The sequence below is a fragment of the Callorhinchus milii genome, unplaced genomic scaffold (assembly GCF_018977255.1).
Source record: "Callorhinchus milii isolate IMCB2004 unplaced genomic scaffold, IMCB_Cmil_1.0 Scaffold6, whole genome shotgun sequence".
Classification (NCBI taxonomy): domain Eukaryota; kingdom Metazoa; phylum Chordata; class Chondrichthyes; order Chimaeriformes; family Callorhinchidae; genus Callorhinchus; species Callorhinchus milii.
This window is the reverse complement of record NW_024704747.1, coordinates 7070623-7089437: the sequence shown is the minus strand read 5'-3', so window position 1 is coordinate 7089437 and position 18815 is coordinate 7070623. Positions and strand designations below refer to the sequence as shown.

The following is an 18815-nucleotide window of genomic DNA, read 5'->3' as shown; positions in this document are numbered from 1 at the left end:
TCAGGAGTTCATTTGCAATAAGACAAAGAAATAATATGAAATGGCTGAACCCACTCACGTTTGATCCTAGCCTTGTTGGTTCTGCCTCAGTGAAGTTTATTTATAAAAAGAGTAAAATGAAAAAGAGTAAAATGCATTTTGTTTTGGATCCTGACAAATGAAATACTTTGGGAGAACAATACAATGGTTTTGTCCTCCTGGCAACATGTAGGTATTAATACACTATTCAGGAGAAAATGTTAGATTTGCACTTCTATTCACTTGAAATTGCAACATTTTGTTCAGGACCCTATTACAGTGAAACCCGCTCTATCAGCAGCATTGCTTATTGTCCTACAGAAAGAGGCTAATAATCCGGTCACATTTTATGACGTGACTTAACCGTCTTGTAAACGGCAACACAAAACAAATATTAGGTGACTGCCATTGTTTCCTTTTGCAATCAAATAGAAATTAAATAGATCTGGGTTACATCAATCACAAACCTTGCTTTATGTTTGTATGTGTGTGTGTGTGTGTGTATGTATATATGTATACATGCATGTATGTATGTATTTATTTATCATCATTTGCTACAAACCAGGATTGAAATCATTATTAATATTTGTTCTTTGAGATTCATAACAACATTCAACACCTTTTCCCAGCCCCAATACAAACATGTTAAGGTCAGCAATGCATTTCACAGACAAAACGTCTTAGACAAGAAATTGCTGATGAAATATTCCTACCTCTGGATTGCTTCCATTCAGGCGGATTCTTGATATGGTGCTGCTTTGTGAGGTGAAATCAGTCCAGTAAATAAACTGTTCACTGTAGTCAAAATCTATTGCGTGAACATTATTCAACCCCTGCAATGCAAACAAACTTAAATGTTGCTGAATCATTCGTCTTTAAACATAAGGCTTCACAAAAGATGGTGTTAAAAAATAATCTACCTGTTTCAGTAACGTGTAGTTGAATCCATCTATACTCATTTTTCTTATTTCATGTCGATCGGCAAATATCAAGAATGGCTCCTCAGCTGAATATGCAGTAAGAGTAGTTAACTAAGTGCAGCAATCACAAACATTTATGAAGCCTGTATAAATATACAATTATGCTAATGCCCTTTTTATATATATATAAATAAATAAAATATAAATGAACAAAATATGTTCAATTCAGGTCAGCAGGTAAATATACTGTTTTATGAAGTCTCTGCGTTAATATTTAGTCTGTATTGAATTAGCTGATCACAGGAAGTATAGCAGCAAGCCATTTCCATTGGCCTCAAAAGAATAAGCGAGGAGGGAACAAATAAAGCATAAGGATCTCACTTATCATCTCCATTTAGTGTCCTTCATAATTGATTCCCATCTCTCTCTCTCTCCCACCCCACCCCTTCCCCAAGACCTTAAGATATTCTGATGATTCACACCTGAAGATTAGCTATCAGAGCGTGGTACCAGAGGACTGCCATTACACACTGAACTATGCCAGGGGGCAATCATGTGCTCGACAAAAGGAGAGAAAAACTGGAACATGGGAAAATACATTAAAAAAAACATAATCCTACATGGACTAAGGATACTGGGGTTGAAATCACAGAGGTTTGCAGATACAACGCAATGAAGCCCAAGTGCAGTATTTTACAGTACAGTTTGTCAAGACTGATATGGCGTTAACTGTGGCTTCTACAGTTTTTACCTCACATGTCCAGTGATTCCATCAACCCATCAAGCAGTTTTGCAGGTGGAGAAATATCAGATGGAAAGAAAACTCAAATTAAAGCCTCTATTTCAATTCTGACCCAGCCATCATGTTGTTGCCCACATTCTTTGCTGCTTGGCTAACAAGCTCCACCGAAATAGAAGTTGTCGAGCATACACACAGCAATTTTATTTTTTAGTCAGCTGGGTGTCTGACACATGTGTAAATCCATCTCCACGCTTAAGAGCATCCAAACCAAATGAGAATTCCACGCAACAAGGAACAACAGAGGCAAAAAATGCAATTCCCTTTTATAACATCGATGGTTCACATTTCTGCCATAAGCTCCCTTCCTAAAATATATTCTTCAAGAACATATATTCCAGCCTTCCCAAGGAAAATAAACCATGGCAAAAATAATACTAAGCTGATAAAAAAAAGTTCAATATTAGCATAAAAATAAACAAGGTCCTCAATTCAAGGTCAGAAAAAGTTGGTAGTGCTTGATCCTTAAGCAGAGCAAATCACTTAACTAATGAAGGTCGCTACCTGCTAGCATTCCCAAAGTCATTCAGAAAAATAGTTTAGGAACGCTTTAAGCATCCCGTAATTTTTCTCATTAATATTTAAAGTACTCACAATTTATTCTCGTACTTCCTGTGAGGTTACACAGAGGCTTAATACAGGATAGAAGTAAACAAAAATCACACCTGATAAAGCTTTGCAGCTATTGGGATTATCCACTCGTATTTCATAACCCTCTGCACACAAACACTTGTAGGTCCCATAGGTATTGATGCATTGCTGGCTACAGGGGAAGGTGGTTATACATTCATCAATGTCAACACAAGTTTTGCCATCATCTTTCAGTCTGAATCCAGGCCAACACTTGCACTGAAAGCCAAATAAAAATGTTTTACTAAAATCAGCAGTTCATTTAAAAAGACCTTCACTTTGCAAAAAAAAATATTATTTATAGAATAATTCGGATGGAAAGCTTTCGTTGACAGTATGTAGTTTTTATTCATTAAACAAAATCACAAACAAAATCAGTATTTTGCTTCACAGGAAATCCTGCCACAAAATGCACTGAACTACAGAAGAAATGACTGACGGACGTTAACTTTTCACTCATGTCCAGTCCTCACACAAGTGAGAAAATGTATCACCCAATAATTGTTGTGGGAACATTCATTTCCACAAAAATGCACAATAATGGCAAATTACAGAAACCAAAGGTCTGCAATTCCTCCTGGTCCTAGCCCAAGCAACATTGTCTTACAATTTCAGAATTCACACAGAATTTTGGAAAATTCTTAAATTCAGTCTTAATTTGGAAGACAACTTCTTGTAGCTCTTAAAAGGATGGACTTACACATTAAGATTGAATGCAACAATATTCCAAAATTCTGCACATTGGTCTTAAAGGCTACATATAATAAAATTAATCCTTGCATTGGTATAGTGCTTTTCACATCTTCTAGACGTTTCAAAGTGCTTCACAGAATATACTGTAAAGTGAATTGACTGTGAATTGAAGTGATTTGTGGGCGAAACATAGCAGCCAATTGCACACAGCAGTGTCCCACAAACAGTCGTGGATTGAAGTGACCAATTTATTATTGTTTTGTTTCTTGAGGGATTATTATTAGGCGTGTGGAGTAAGGAAACTTGCTCAAGGTTTCATCCTGCCGGGAATCAAACCCAGGTCTCTCGCTTGTGAGGCGAATGCTCTAACCACTGAGCTGCAGGACTCCACAAAGCTTGAATAGGACAAACTTTGGGCCTCAATTGGACAGTTAAAAAGCTTGAACAAAACGTTGAGTAATTAAAAGATTAATACAGGAAAATTAGCAAATGACACCTAAGTTTACTGGTGCATGAGTTTCATTTTATAATAACTTGGAGACTCACACAATTTCAGTCACCAACGTCTGTAAGTACTCCTGAGAAATGCACCCTAAGATTCTTACTTTAAATTTAAATTTTAATTGTTTTGAACCGTGAAGGACTGGTTAAAATAAATGCCAGATTTATGGTTTTAAAGACAGCCCATTTCAATCAACCACAGATTTATTTTTTCCCTCCCTGACAAGCATTGAATATATTACTGATCATAATTCCTACTCAAAGCTTGCATTAATACTAACCTTGTACCCAATTTTCAGGTCTTGACAGTCTTGTGAACACCCACTAATTCTCTTATTTGCACATTCATTGACAAAACAATTCCTCTCATCTGATCCATCCTCACAGTCAACATTCTTATCACACAAGAGCGTTTCATTTATGCAATTTCCATTTTTGCATAGGTAAAATGAATCACGGCATGATTTTCCTAAAGAGCAGAAGAAAAACAGAATGGTGAAAGCGTTCATTACTTCTCAAGTACATTTTCAGAATGTAGAAATTATAATTCTGGCAACCTCTGCATATCTGTGACTGACCGATGCAAAACATAAATAGTTGCTCTATCCCACCAGACATCAATTACAAACAATAGTAAAATGTTAAATTATTACAGACTAAAACAATCTGAAGCATGACAAAAAAAAAGCTAGCACCATTTAATAACAATATTTTTGAATTTGATATAGCGCCTTATCACATCATCAAGATGTCTCAAAGCACTTCACAGAATATATTGTAAAGTGAATTGACTGTGTATTTTGTGGGCAGAACGTGGTAGCACACAGCAGTGTCCTACAAAACAGTCATGGATTGACTGACCAAATTATCTTCTTTTGCCACAGCGATCTTTACTACAAGCAATCCAATTCCTTTCGCAATCTTGCCCTCCAACTTCTTGATTCTGTTTAAGACATTACATTTTCTGCCGTATTTCTTCAATACAGAGGAGGTTCGTAGAAAAGCTGTGTGTGCTCTACAGCAGTCACTTCCCAGATTGGGTGAAAAGGTATTAATTGGAACAAAATGCAAAATATTGCAGATGCTGGAAATCTGAAACAAAAACAGACGTCGCTGGGAACGCTCAACAGGTCAGCCTGCATCTATGGAGAAAGGAAAGTGAGTCAACTTTTCGGGTCCTCAACCCTTCGTCAGAACTGATTTATTAGAATTTTTATTTTCCATCTGTTCTGTTGACTTGTATTGATCAGTCAAACTCCGTTGTCTCTCATTTTACTCCTTCAGGGCACCTCCATTTCTCTCTGGACAGAGCTGATGGGCAGGGGTGGGAGGAGAGCAAAGGGGATCTGGAGCAGCACATTTCGTGCTCTTCCAACTTGTTTAAGTCGAGAGTTGATATTTATTCCGAAACAAAATGCAATCCAAAATTGCAATCCTAACACCAAAACAAGTCATGAATGTTTGTCGTGTAGAAAATAAAGGTTTTCGGTTTATGCTCAGAAACTATTATCAAAAATTACAGAGGAAAAAAATGCAGAAAATATCCTGTTGTCCCAAATATTGCAGGACAAAGTTTTGAAAATATGATTAATGCTGTTGAGCAGCACAGACTGAACCTAGATTAGAGTTAGATAAGCCTTAGAGGTCAAGGTGAGCATTTACAATACACTTGTAATAACTGGGTAACTGGTGCAAGGCGTTGAACTGGTTTGGTTTGTTTTTTGTGTTGTGGAGCTGCCTGTGTGTGGCAATGGTAAAGGGAAATCAGATTGCATGATGTGATAATTATGCCAAGGAGAGAAATGCGGTAGTTTGGGGTTCTGCCCTTAACAACAAGTTTGCAATTGAATCCCCTTAACTTGTGAGGAATGGGAATACTTTTTCCTTCAGTCTTTTCAGAATTGAATTTGCGTGATTGTAACACAGTATAAAGTTTTTTTTACTCCCAGCAGATATAATTGGTTTTTAACTTTTTAAAAACTTTTTTTTTAGACTGCTATCTGGTAAAATCTGTGCTCCTGAAATCTTTGTTATCTAAATCAAGATTTTCCCAATACCAACTTAAGAGTGATCAAAATTTCAAATCATATTACGCATTGCTCACCCCTCCAACCCACCCTCCCAGAGTTAGTGGATTTTAGGGAGGTGAATCCTATTCTTTGTCAGATTATAAACTACAGATAGTACCAGTCGCTAAAAAGGAAACAGTTAATTTAATTTAATTTGGTTTGACTATTTTATCGAATAGAATGAGATAATAATAATAATAATCCTTGCATTTGACATAGCGCTTTTCACGTCTTCTAGACGTCCCAAAGCGCTACACAGAATATACTGTAAAGTGAATTGACTGTGTATTTGTGGGTGAACGTGGCAGCCAATTGCACACAGCAATGTCCCACAGACAGTCGTGGATTGAAAATGACCAATTTATTATTGTTTTGTTTTTTGGAGATGGTTTAGCAATGGCTGTTTAACAAGAGGATATACTGACAATTCAACAAACGTTCTGAATACCTGTAGAGCTTGTGAAAAGAGCAGAAAATCTTTGACACAGGTCCCATTGTCCTTAAAGAAACCTAATTTGCTATCGTGATGCATTAATTGTAACTGTCATATCTCTTTTTAGATCACATGAAACAGGCAAGTCAGCCAATTTGGTCTATAGAACATCTACTCTGCCTTCTTCCCGTTATGGCTGGAGACTTAAATGACTCCAGGCAGGTGTCTAATGGATTTAGTCCAACCATACTTTTCAACAAGGAAATACATTAGCAGTAGCAGTCTGGAACCACAAAAATTGCACCACTTGCATTCTACATGGAAGGTTGCAGATCCAAGACCCTGAGGTGATCTTTTTGGTTTCGATTGGTTGAGTTTTATTTGTTTTTTATTGGGCCACTAGATGGTGCATGGGAATATAATAGTTTGCCTTGGGTGAGAGATGGTAAGATTGACAGTCACACGTTCACCTTGGATGCACTTACATCCCCTTGGTCACTCAAGGAGCAACAATGATGATGTTTATGGGACTCAAATTACCATGTCCTTGACAGAGCAAGAGGAATGTGGGTGAGGGGGGTGAAGAGAGATGGGCAGAAAATGATACTAGATAGAACAAATGCAATAGGAATCCACCTACAATTTCTTAAACATTTCAATGAAGTATTTGTTCAAAAACTGATATTCAATGTCAAATATGTTAAAATGTTGTAAAGAATTTGGGCTTCAACTCTGTCTTTACATTTTCTTTACAAGGTCCCTGACAATATGTGACATGTTTTTCAAAAACAGGCTATTCAAAACATAATGTTTCCGCACGATGGTCATAAATCCAAGAGCAGTACTATTAACAGAAATGAAAGTGCTTTTAGAAGCAATAATTAGGTAGTTGAAGCGATCATATGTAAGTAAAGTGGAACATTTGAATTAATTATGTCTTTGGTTCAGAAATTAATCACTGCAATGTGTCTTTCAGAACAATAGTTTCCCTGTTGACACCACTTTTTTGTTTCCGGTACATGCTTAAGATTCCAACTTTTAACAACTGATGTATGACTAATGGCAAACTCAATGTGTGTGAGGCATGTAGTAATCCCAGAATCATAGTTAATTAACATTGTCTCTTCAAGTGAACTCAGGATAAAACATCAAAAATATCAGTTAAACATCAGGCTTCCAAAGCTGTTCAATTTAACGGAAACTCACGGGACAGAATAATTATTACATTTGTTTTTAGCCTGCTTGTTCACCACCCATAAAATGACATAAATACATCATGAACTCATAATAGGCGGCAATTTCCAGTGAGATTCCTCAATAACCATACAGGGAGAACACAAAAACATCTTTGAATCACTTTTGAAGTCGAGAGGATGTCTCAAAGAACTTCACAAGATATACAGGTTAAGTGTAGTTTATAGGCGAACACAACACCTACTTGACCAATTTTATTTGGGGGATTGTTGACCAAGAAGCCAGAGGAAATCGCATTCGCTTTTCGAACAGTGCCATTGGATCTTTATTGTCCGTCGGAACAGGCAAAAAGGGCCTTCAATTTAACATCTCATCTGAAAGAAGGCACCTTCAATAACGCAACACTCCCTGACAACACTCTGGAGTGTTAGGCCTCAATATAAGTTCAAAACCCTGATGTGGGGCTTGAATTCATAATCCATAACCTTCTGACTCAAAGGTGAGAATGATTCCAACTGAGCCGAGCTGATATTTTAAGTATTCTCAAAGTGTGTCATCATAAATCACCCTGTCCATCATGTTTCAAAGGATTAACAAGACCATATGGTTTGCATTTATTTTTGACCAAGAAGACAAACATTCTGCACTTTGGGAGGCTCATGCAAGAAATAACATCTGCTACCATTGGTACAAGATCATCTCACGGCATAAGGTGCTCTAAAATACACATAGAAGATAATTTAATGACAACTAGTTTAAAAAGTTAGTTTCAGAATCCTCTTCCATGTATTTATCAAATTACCTGTTCCATCCCATTAGTGATGAATGAATTTGTTGAAATTTGAAGCTTAATTAGTTCTGATTTCATGTGACCCACATCTATTTTGCTTAAGAAATGGATATTTAAATTCTTCCTCACTATTCTCATTCCTAGCAATATATGAAGGCACTAAAATACTTTTTAGGTGAAAAATGCACTATAGGATGTGATAACTATCCCCTACAAAAAAAAATTGTACCAGTGAATATTACATTCAACCCAAAACGACAAGGATAGAAACATTCAGAAAGACTGGAACATTGGCCCTAAACTAGTTCAAAGCTTTCTGCACCAACCATAGTCCAAGGAAACCCCATTCTAGTACTCTTTCAATGCATCTCTGCTATGCTTATAATCTACAGTATTATAGTGTCTACGATGGTCTCACGTTAACTAGAAATGCAGTACATCTGGTTTCTGACACTGACTATTCCCTGGGACATTGGACCTTGCCAACCACGTGATAACAAAGTTTCCCTGGAGCTTCCATCTGTAATTAAAGGCTGCTTGAATGCCCCACATCACAATCATTATGACACGCATGAGAATTAACCCATAGGCAGACATTGATAGAGATATCAACAGGGGCGAAATTGTGGATAATGTAATACCACCAGTGATAATTTTAACATCATGCATGGGCTTTTTTCAGCTTATGCTTTTAGTTACATCTGGAAGTATTAAGCTGTCGCAAATCTCTTATGTATTGTTTTAAAAATAATAATAATAATAATCCTTGCATTTGATATAGCACTTTTCACATCTTCTAGAAGTCCCAAAGTGCTTTACAGAATATACTATAAAGTGAATTGTCTGCATATTTGTGGGTGAAATGCAGCAGCCAATTGGCACAGAGGTGTCCCACAAACTGTCGTGAATTGAAGTGACCAATTTTTTTATTATTTATTTTTCTTGCGGGATTATCATCAGGCATGTGGAGTAAGGAAATTTACCCAAGGTTTCACCCTGCTGGGAATCAAAACCAGGTCTCTCGCTTGCGAGGCGAGTGCTCTAACCACTGAGCTACAGGACTCCACTTTGTCCTGCATTGTACAAATCCTTGTGTCAACACTACATTGTAATGTCCAAATTTACTTCTACTGCTTTGTTCAAATAGTTTTAGAATTGCTGGAACTCTGAAGTCTCAAACTTTTTTTTGCCTAAAGATAAGCCAATTATGTTTTTCAGTTCTTCTACATTTAGAGAACTCTCTGTAGTTTCTAACTATTCAAAGTGAATAGGAAAGGGAATTTAATCAAGCTGCTTCTCATTTACCTGCTGGAAGCAATAATAGCCAACAGTCTAGGATAACACTCCATTGCAGTGCTGAGGGGGCATTGCATTGTCAAGAGTGCCATTCATCTGATGCGACTTTCATCCAAGGTTGTGTCTGCCTGTTTAAGATGGACGTTAAAGATCCCATGGCACAATTCAAAAAAGAAGGCAGTTTCTCCCAGTGTCCTGGTCAATATCTCCTGGATTAAATTGGTCATTCACTTTATGGCTATTTATGGGACATTGCTATGCACAAATTGGCTGCCATATGTGCCCACTAATACCCAGTCACTAAACTTTCTAGCAATTCATGTTAAGCTCTTTGAGATATGATAAAGTGCTATATCAAATACAAGGTTTATTATAGTAGACACAAGATGTTCTTAAATGTTCTTTTTTGGAATGGTATTTGTTTCTCTATCGTTACCTTGCAAAGGTCGAAAAACATGATTTTGAATTGAATGAGGAAGGTACACGGAGCCATAGATTACCTTACAGCATTAACATTTCAGAATGAAGAGACATTAAAAGAACAACAGTGTAGTGAGACAAACAAAGGGCTAACTGTAAGCAGAAAAGCACACACAGCTCAGCAGATTATAAGGAAACCTTAAGACAATCTTGGGATTCCTGCTGTTTTTAATTCACAACATTTTGAACTGTTTGCCATCGGCAATGATGGCAAAGTGCTGATAGCTTTAACATCTGCAGTTCAAATCACACTGAGAACAAATCTCTAATGCATGAATTACTGTAACGTACAAGTTAATGATGCGTGTACATTGCATCATAGCAATAAGAAAAGCACAGCAATGTACAAATTACTTATTTTTATCTTGCAGAAATCCTATGATTAAGACAACAGTGTGTTGTGCACAGGAAAATCCATAGCACTTTCAATACAGATGATAACATGCAGGTCAGTTAAAAGCTCACTACTTTATATCCAGACTGTGTAGGGGGAGGAAAGAGTTCTACACTTACATACTCAAATATATACTCAGAGCTAGAACTTTAACTTGAACCAGTGAAAGAAAAGAGCTTCAGGATACACAGCTTCTTCCTATCATTAGAATTGAAAGTTGGTATATTGGGCACTGCCTTCATGGCTTGGTGGCGAATGGAGAACTATATAGATCAGAGTGACCATAAAGTGGAATACAAATCTGTGCTGAGATAGATGATGTCATCCAGGATATCAACAAGACCACCAATACCAAATTGATTCATATAACACCTTTCACGTCGGGAGAACGACCCAAGGTATTCCATGCAGTAGGAGGCTACAACTGACATCAGGTGGATTAGCTTTGGAAAAACAGGCAGACCTCGAATCAGAATCATCAATTGTAGGTGCAAATTGGCATCTGGTACAAACAGTATCTCTACTGTAATGCCCCCTGTGGTTGAATACCCTGTCTAAACGCAATCCCACATGAATAATGACAACTTGGGCAAGATATCGAAGGGCAACATGTAATAATAATAATCCTTGCATTTGATATAGCGCTTTTCACATCTTCTAGACATCTCAAAGCTCTTCACAGAATATACTGTAAAGTGAATTGACTGTATATTTGTGGGTGAAACGTAGCAGCCAAATTGCGCACAGCAGTGTCCCACAAACAGCCTTGGATTGAAGTGACCAATTTATTATTGTTTTCTTTCTGGAGGGATTATCATTAGGCTGTGGAGTAAGGAAGCTTGCTCAAGGTTTTGCCCTGCCGGGAATCAAACCCAGGTCTCTCGCTTGAGAGGCGAGTGCTCTAACCACTGAGCACTCCACAACATTAAACAGACTCCACAACATTAAACAATACTCCATTTAAAAGAAAAATGGTTCAAACTCCTTTGTGGAGTGGAGGAGAGATAAATTAAAAGAAACAAATTTGGTGTCAAAAAAAGTCAGATTCCTGAGTTGTTTTATAAAACATTCCCGAGTTGTAATATGTGAAGCGAAAGCTTAATAAGGAGTCATGCAATGGTTTCCCTGGACCTGCAAGCAGTCTGAGGAATAAAATTAAAGGAATTATTCATTGCTTCAACTAAACGTTGAAGTTTGATATAATAGTAACCCTTGCATTCAATATAAGATCTTTCATGTTGGCAGGATATCTCAAAGTGTGTCATGGGATTTCCTGTAAAGAGTAGTGATTCTGTATTTTGTAGCTGAACATGGGAGGCACTTTGTGCAAGGTCCCTTTTCTTTTCAAGGGGATCTTTAGCTTCCACCTGAACAAGCAGAAGGGACTTTGCTTTAACCTCTCTGAATGACGGCAGCTCCAACAGTGCAGTGTCAGCCTGGATTGAATGAGTTCAAAATCAGTGTGGGGCTTGAATCTACAAGCTTCTAATGAAGAAGATATGGTGCTGACAGGTGAACCAAGCTTCCAACATTACAATTTTACAATAAAATTTTGTGAAGCACTTGGAGGCGTTCTCTTGACATGAAAATCAAATGCAAGGATTATTATTTTTATTATTGTTATTATTTATTGACCATTTGGAACTCATTGTAGTGAGAAGCACAACAATGGCTCAGCCAGATGCTGTTCCTCCTTTATCTTTCCCTTTGAGAAAGTATCTTGTGCTCCAGGAGGATACCCCGAGTGAAGGGAGCTATATAAATGCAAGGTTTTTTTTGTTGTCGTTTCCTGGTGTTGCAGCTGAAACCAAGCACTTGACATGGGAGGAATCACAGGCCTCTTGCCACCTTGCTGGAGAATACATTGTGCACCATTTAATTATACCATTGGTTTACTTAATTAGATTCAACTTCAATCGCAATCCAGAAATGTTATTTTGAAGAATTGCTCTGGTCAGAAAGGGCTGCATAGGTTGAGGTATGACCCAAACGACCCAACACAATCTGGCCAGAAATTAAGAAATGAAAGCCTCTTTATTTAACAAGTGTAGAGTCAACATTAACACATATTCACCAATCATTAACATTCAATCAGATTCACTTGCACATTATTAAGATTTATTAATATGTATTAATCAAAGCGTTCTAGTCAAAATAAAGTATAGTGAGAAAAAAAATGTCTTCACCTGTACACTTTGGATTTTTAGGTGCTTCATCTGAATAGTCAAGACAATCAAAGTCCCCATCACATTCCCAATGCTTGTTGATAAGGCATCGTCCATTGGCACAAATGAACCCATCTTTGCCACATGTTGGGTATTCTAACAATCCACAAGAAGAAAAACGTTATCAAGAATTATTCTTTCCCCTGTGATGCATCGTAAGTCTTAATTAAAAAGTATAACCTTTCCAAAGTTATGTTTGTGCTGTTAATAGAAAATAGTTCAGTAGTGATAGTGATTTATAACAGATGTTTCACAATCAAATGAATGACTAATATCTCATAAGTATTGCTGGCACATAACACACAACTGTTATGTCTGTCGCATGACATAAAAAATGCACAGTGCAATCTTTCAAAATAATTTGGGTCTGTGACAGCCTAGAGAACTTCAAAGAGAACATTTTAAATATTGGTAGTTCTTTTGAAAATCATGGTACGAAAACTCTAGGTAACTAACATTTAACACACTTCATTTGGCATTTGAAAACATTCCAATACCAAATATATATGAAATATTAAGGCTCATAGGATTTATGGTAAGATGACTAATCAGATTGGCCCAGCAACAGACAGTAAAGATTGATTAATGGAAAAAGTTTGCGTTGGATCCAATGACTTATTCAGTAAATTCTCTCTCATTCTCCTGCTGTTCCAAAATTACACAAATTATATGAAAGAAGCTCCATCATGTAATACTGCAACATTTACTAATGACACCAACATATGAACCAAGTTATTATGAGTATAACATATCTAGGCCAACTCAATAGATGGGCTAGATGATTTTTATCTTCATAAGTATTGTATATTTACGTCCCAGTGCCCAGCATCCTCCTGACGTGAAAGGCGCTATACGAATGTAATTTTGTATTGTATCTTGTATTGTATAAAGATTATGCAACATACATTAACAAGTAATTTGTAAGCCATCTTCCATTAATACAATTAAACTCATTATAAAGATGCTAAATATTGTTACACAAAAAAAATGAACATCCATTAGCAAAGAAGAAAAATAAAGACTTGAGCGTTATGACGATCCAGTCACTCGAGGTGTCATATGTTTTCAATGTATTCAATGTGAAGTTTATATGCAGTAGACTAATCATACACTAATGCACATCCCAATGTAAACATATTATTGTAACCTTGTGTAGATCACTGGTAAGCCACAGTTAGATTAATGCATGCATTTTATTTTGCACCATAACTTTAAAATAACACTGTTACTTTGGACCAGGCCTAAATAAATGTTGAAGGAATGATTCATGGAGTTTCTTTTTAAATGATGAGTACTATCTCTGCAAATAACGGTTGTCAGGAATGAAATGCACACCACCTTCCTGGAGGGATGCACCCTGCTAAGATAATTCCGCAGAGTATCAGGAGCAGGTTGGCAAGAGCCAAGGCTTGGGTACTCCAGAGTGTGTGTTGGGGTACTGATGGGAGTGATCCTGACTGTCTGGCAAAGGTTCCTGCTGCTTGTCCAGCTTGGACCACCCTAGTTGTCAGGGCTTTGGCTTGCAGGGTTAACATGAGTTGAATGGGAACACTTCCAAAAAAGTAACCTATTCCATATCTGCACAGTGCAAAAACTCCCGGAGGTATTTTAAGACTTGTGTTTGTAACAAACTAGCTGGGCTACACTAACAAGACTCCTGGTGGATCTGCAGCTCTAGGGAGTCCCATTAGTATGTGCTGTTGCATTCTGCATGCCTGCAGATATTTTGAAATAACTGTATTTCTTGAGTTTTTTTTACTTGAGTAAACTCACAGGGAATTCTATCCCAAAATAAATAGGTGGTGAAACTTGGGCTTGAAGGAGGCCAAATTCCAATGTTCTTGAAGGAGAAGATAGTGAGGTCCTAGAGGGAAGACAGCTCCCCCTGGGTCAGGAAACGTGTATATATCTCCTCAGAGGAGACAGCAAAGTATTGTAATTCTAAATAGCGATCAGAGATGGCCTTTTCTGAGGTTCTCTGATTCTCAATGTAAAATGTACAGATAAGTTGGTCCTATGGTGGAGATTTTGCTTTCTGTATTCACAAGCTATATAACAACAACCAGCATTTATATTGTGCCCCTCACGCAGGGGAGTGGCCCAGTGCACTTGACAGTGGTAGAGCATGATGCCAAGCTGGGGGAAGGTAACCGTAGGCAATGTCGAATAGGAAGGTCTTTGGCGCAACCTGAAGGTGGGGAAGGAAGGAGTAAGATGGAGGGATAGTGGAAGAGTGTTCCAGAATTTCGGTGCGTAGTTGCTGAAAGTGCGGCCACCGATGGTGGAATGGAGGGCCCGAAGGACATGCAGAAGGCCGGAGCCAATTGATTGGAGGCAGCAGGTTGTAGGTTGGGGGGTAAGCAGGTCAGAGAGGTAAGGAGGTGCTAGGGCATGAAGGGATTTGAAAACGAGTGTGAGGATCTTGAAATCAATCTGTTCGGCGATAGGGAGCAGTGGAGCCCAGCTAGGATTGGTGTGATGGAGGTACAGAGTTTAATACAGGTGAGTATGCAGGTGGCGGAGTTTTGGATCAGCTGGATCCTGTGCAGGGTGGAGCTGGGGAGACCAGCAAAAGAGGGCATTTGAGAAGTCAAGTCGGGAGGTGAAGAATACATGGATGAGTGTTTTGACGGCATCTGGGATAAAACCCATAATAATAAAATGATTAATTTTAAATATGTATGAACAGCCGTGTTAACCACAAAGCTGGACATATTGTTAAGAATTATAGTGTGTGAGGTCCTGAGATATACCTATTTCAATAATTGTATCTTATTTTTCTCATTTCACAGAGGTACTGGTTGTGATTTAGTATGCGAATTGCGTAAAACCATGTGTAAATGCATATGTATTGTGCGAGTTGTTAAACTGTGTACAGAAAACATTACACAAGTGTCTAATTATCTTTGTAACTAAGGATCTATTTATTGGCTGTCAATCACGTAATTAAAGGCAGCTGCAATTTGCATAACCCCTTAACTACATGGTGTTCACAACTCACACAAAAGAGCTCATATAAATGAAACAATTCTAATATAAAATAAAATATTGAAATTAAGTACTTCACATTACTAACAAAAAAATGAATATAGCAAGTCAATCTCAGATTTCTGCTGATATTTATGAACAATCTGAAGTATGTTCTGTTAAGAGTAGAGGCATTGGAGGGATCATCACCATTAAGTGAGAGAGTGGTGACCATAAATAAGAAGGGGAAGATGGAGCAACCTGAAAGGAGAAAGAGGATTGAAGTATTTAATGGGCCGAGAGGAAAAAATGTGGATTCCCTATGATTGTATGTATTTCCCTATGATTGATACAAACAGTACTCAATTACATAGCGCCTATTATGTAGAAGAAGCACCAATTAAAAGCTCCTTTTAATAATAATAATATTCCTTGCATTTTAGCTCTTTTCACGGCTTCTACACGTCTCAAAGCGCTTCACAGAATAGACTGTAAAGTGAATTGACTGTATATTTGTGGACAAAATGCGACAGTCCCACAAACAGGCATGGATTGAAGTGATCAATTTATTACTGTTTTTGGTTTTGGAGGGATTATTATTAGGCGTGTGGAGTAAGGAAACTTGCCCAAGGTTTTGCCCTGCCGGGAATCAAACCCAGGTCTCTCACTTGCAAAGTGAATGCTCTAACCGCTACAGGACTTTTAATTATAGGCTTAGTTAGGGATTTTTATTGTTCAAGGGGAAATTTTATTTCACTGATTCTAATCTTGGGCAGACAGGTTTGCCATAATAATAAAATGTTTAATAATAATAATCCTTGCATTTGCATTTGATATAGCGGCTGATCACATCTTTGAGACCTCTCAAAGCGCTTCATACTAAAGTGAATATTTTGTGGGCGAAATGCAGCAATTGCACACAACAGTGTCCCAGAAACAGTTGTGAATTGAATGACCAAATTATTTAAAAATTTGAAAGAATTATTAATCGCTGGCTAGTAACTGGGTTCCTACTTACTGCTAGGTAAACAGAGGCATGTGGAGTAAGGAAACTTGATGAAGGTTTCGCCCTGGCCTAACTAATACTCTACAGGGCTCCACACTGTGAAATTCACATTAACTTTGTGAAGAAAAGACTTGCATACAAACTGATGAGTGCAACAATTGGTTAGGTAAATATGTGACAATATAACCTTCAGTAAAAAAGATTGTTGAAATGTTGGTACTTGCTAATATTTGGTTAGAAAAAAAAATTATTTTACTTACCACATTCTGGAGATTCATCAGATCCATCTCCACAATCATCATCCCAGTCACATACAAAATACTCTGGAATGCACACTTTGTTGCGACAAATGAAAGCTTTGTCATCACATGTACTGTTGTGTGCTAGAATAAAGAGAAACAATTAATCAGAATGTTAAAGAGTACACCTTTTAATAATACTAATAACCTTCTAATAAGAAATGCATCTGGGAACCTGAGGATCCCGACTCTCCAGCTACTGCCCCATCTCTAACCTCCCATTCCTCTCCAAGGTCCTGGAATCAGTCGTCGCATCCCAGCTCCACTCCTTTCTCTCTCGCCATTCCCTCTTTGAACCCATCCAATCCAGCTTCCCGCAGCCCACAGCACGGAAAAGGCCCTGGTCAAAGTCACTAATTCTGAACATCTGTGATCAGGGTTCCCACTGCCTCCTTGCCCTCCTCGACCTCTCTGCCGCCTTCGACACTGTCGACCACTCCATCCTCATATACCGTCTCTCCTCCTTGCTTGGTTCGATTCCTATCTCTCTCACCGTCTCCACTTTGTTGCCTCTAACGGCTTCTCCTCCAGCCCCCGCACTGTCATGTCTGATGTCCCCCAGGGCTCTGTCCTTGGCCCTCTCATCTTTAATATCTACATGCTCCCCCTTGGTGACATCATCCACAGATATGGGGTCAACTTCCATATGTATGCGGATGACACCCAATTCTATCTTTCTGCCTCCACCCTCAACTTCAGGCCCACTGCTGCTCTGACAGACTGCCTGATGGACATCAAGTCCTTAATGAGGGCAAACTTCCTACAGTTGAATGTGAACAAGACTGAGGCCCTCCTGATTGGCTCGCATCAGCACTTCTGCACCTCAGGCTCTGGCAGCATCAACCTCCATGGTTGCACACTACAACTCACTAAGCCAGTCAGGAACCTAGGTGTCTTGTTCGACCTTCAACTATCTTTTCTTCCCCACATCCAAGCCATGACCCGCTCTACCTTCCCTCACCTCCGTAACATCACCCGACTCCGCCACTACCTCACCCCTCAGGCCGCTGGAACTCTTGTTCATGTCTTCATCACCTCCAGGCTCAACTATGCAAACGCCCTGTTTGTTGGCCTTCCCAACTCCTCCCTCCACAGACTGCAGATAATCCAGAATTCTGCAGCCCGTGTCCTCTCCCGCACCAAACACCCCATCTCCCCCATTCTCGCCCGACTCCATTGGCTCCCTATCCTACAAAGGATCCAGTTCAAGATCCTGGTTCTCACCTACAAAGCCCTCAATGGTCTCACCCCACCCTGCCTCTGTGATCTCCTAACCCCCTACCAAACCGCCCGCTCCCTCCGCTCAGCCGGCTCCGGCCTGCTCCACATCTCCTGACCCACCCACCCCACCTGCCCCACCATTGGCAGGAGAGCCTTCAGCCACTCTGGGCCCAACCTCTGGAACTCCATTTCCCAATCATTCCACCTCACCCCCTCCTTAGCTTCCTTCAAGTCCCGCGTCAAAACCCTCCTCTACGACCATGCCCATTGGTCACTCCCCTTCCCCTCCCCTCCCTTTCTCCCCACTGACCCCAGCTCGGGTCTGAAATGGTGCACACTGTCCAGCTCTTGGGACGTCCTCCCAATGTGAAAGGCGCTATACAAAAATGTAACCTTGTTGTTGTTGAGGATAGTCCACGAGCACTGTACTCAGTATCAACCTGATGACCCGGAGGTCAACCAGTTTTCATGTTTCCTTCATACCGTTAGAATATGGTTCCCATGTCGCCTTTCATTTCCTAACCTTAAACTGATTATACGTAATCTCCAGAAATGTATGACATCACATATCACATTGTGTTCTTTAATGTAACTCCATGAGCATTAGTAAGTATTGCACAAAACTTCACTTGTCCTTACTAATGTTCATGCCATAACTCACTCTAATCTGTAGAATTTATGCAGTGACCATCTGCACAATTACTAATCACCAATATCTCTTCCAAAATAGCACGGTTTTCTCACTGAATGTATGATTTAGTAACAGCCTAAAATTCAGGGTGGTCTAACTTTCGGCTGCTGAGGGCCAGATGCCCTATTTGAGAAACATCCGAGTGCCGCATAAGCAATATTTTTGTGTTTCCCTTCCAGAAACAAAACA

General features: G+C 38.9%; 1 protein-coding gene across 1 annotated transcript in view; it reads right to left on the bottom strand.

Annotated features, from left to right (window-relative positions):
- Positions 1 to 18815, bottom strand: part of LOC103180487 (low-density lipoprotein receptor-related protein 1) — a 552054-nt gene that overhangs the window by 102433 nt on the left and 430806 nt on the right. The window contains exons 53-58 of the mRNA XM_042336207.1: positions 16676 to 16798; positions 12404 to 12538; positions 3843 to 4030; positions 2403 to 2586; positions 939 to 1024; positions 732 to 851 (exon numbers count right to left, since the gene is read on the bottom strand). Of these exons, the coding sequence (XP_042192141.1) occupies positions 732 to 851; positions 939 to 1024; positions 2403 to 2586; positions 3843 to 4030; positions 12404 to 12538; positions 16676 to 16798 (836 nt within the window). The remainder of the gene's footprint in view (positions 1 to 731; positions 852 to 938; positions 1025 to 2402; positions 2587 to 3842; positions 4031 to 12403; positions 12539 to 16675; positions 16799 to 18815) is intronic.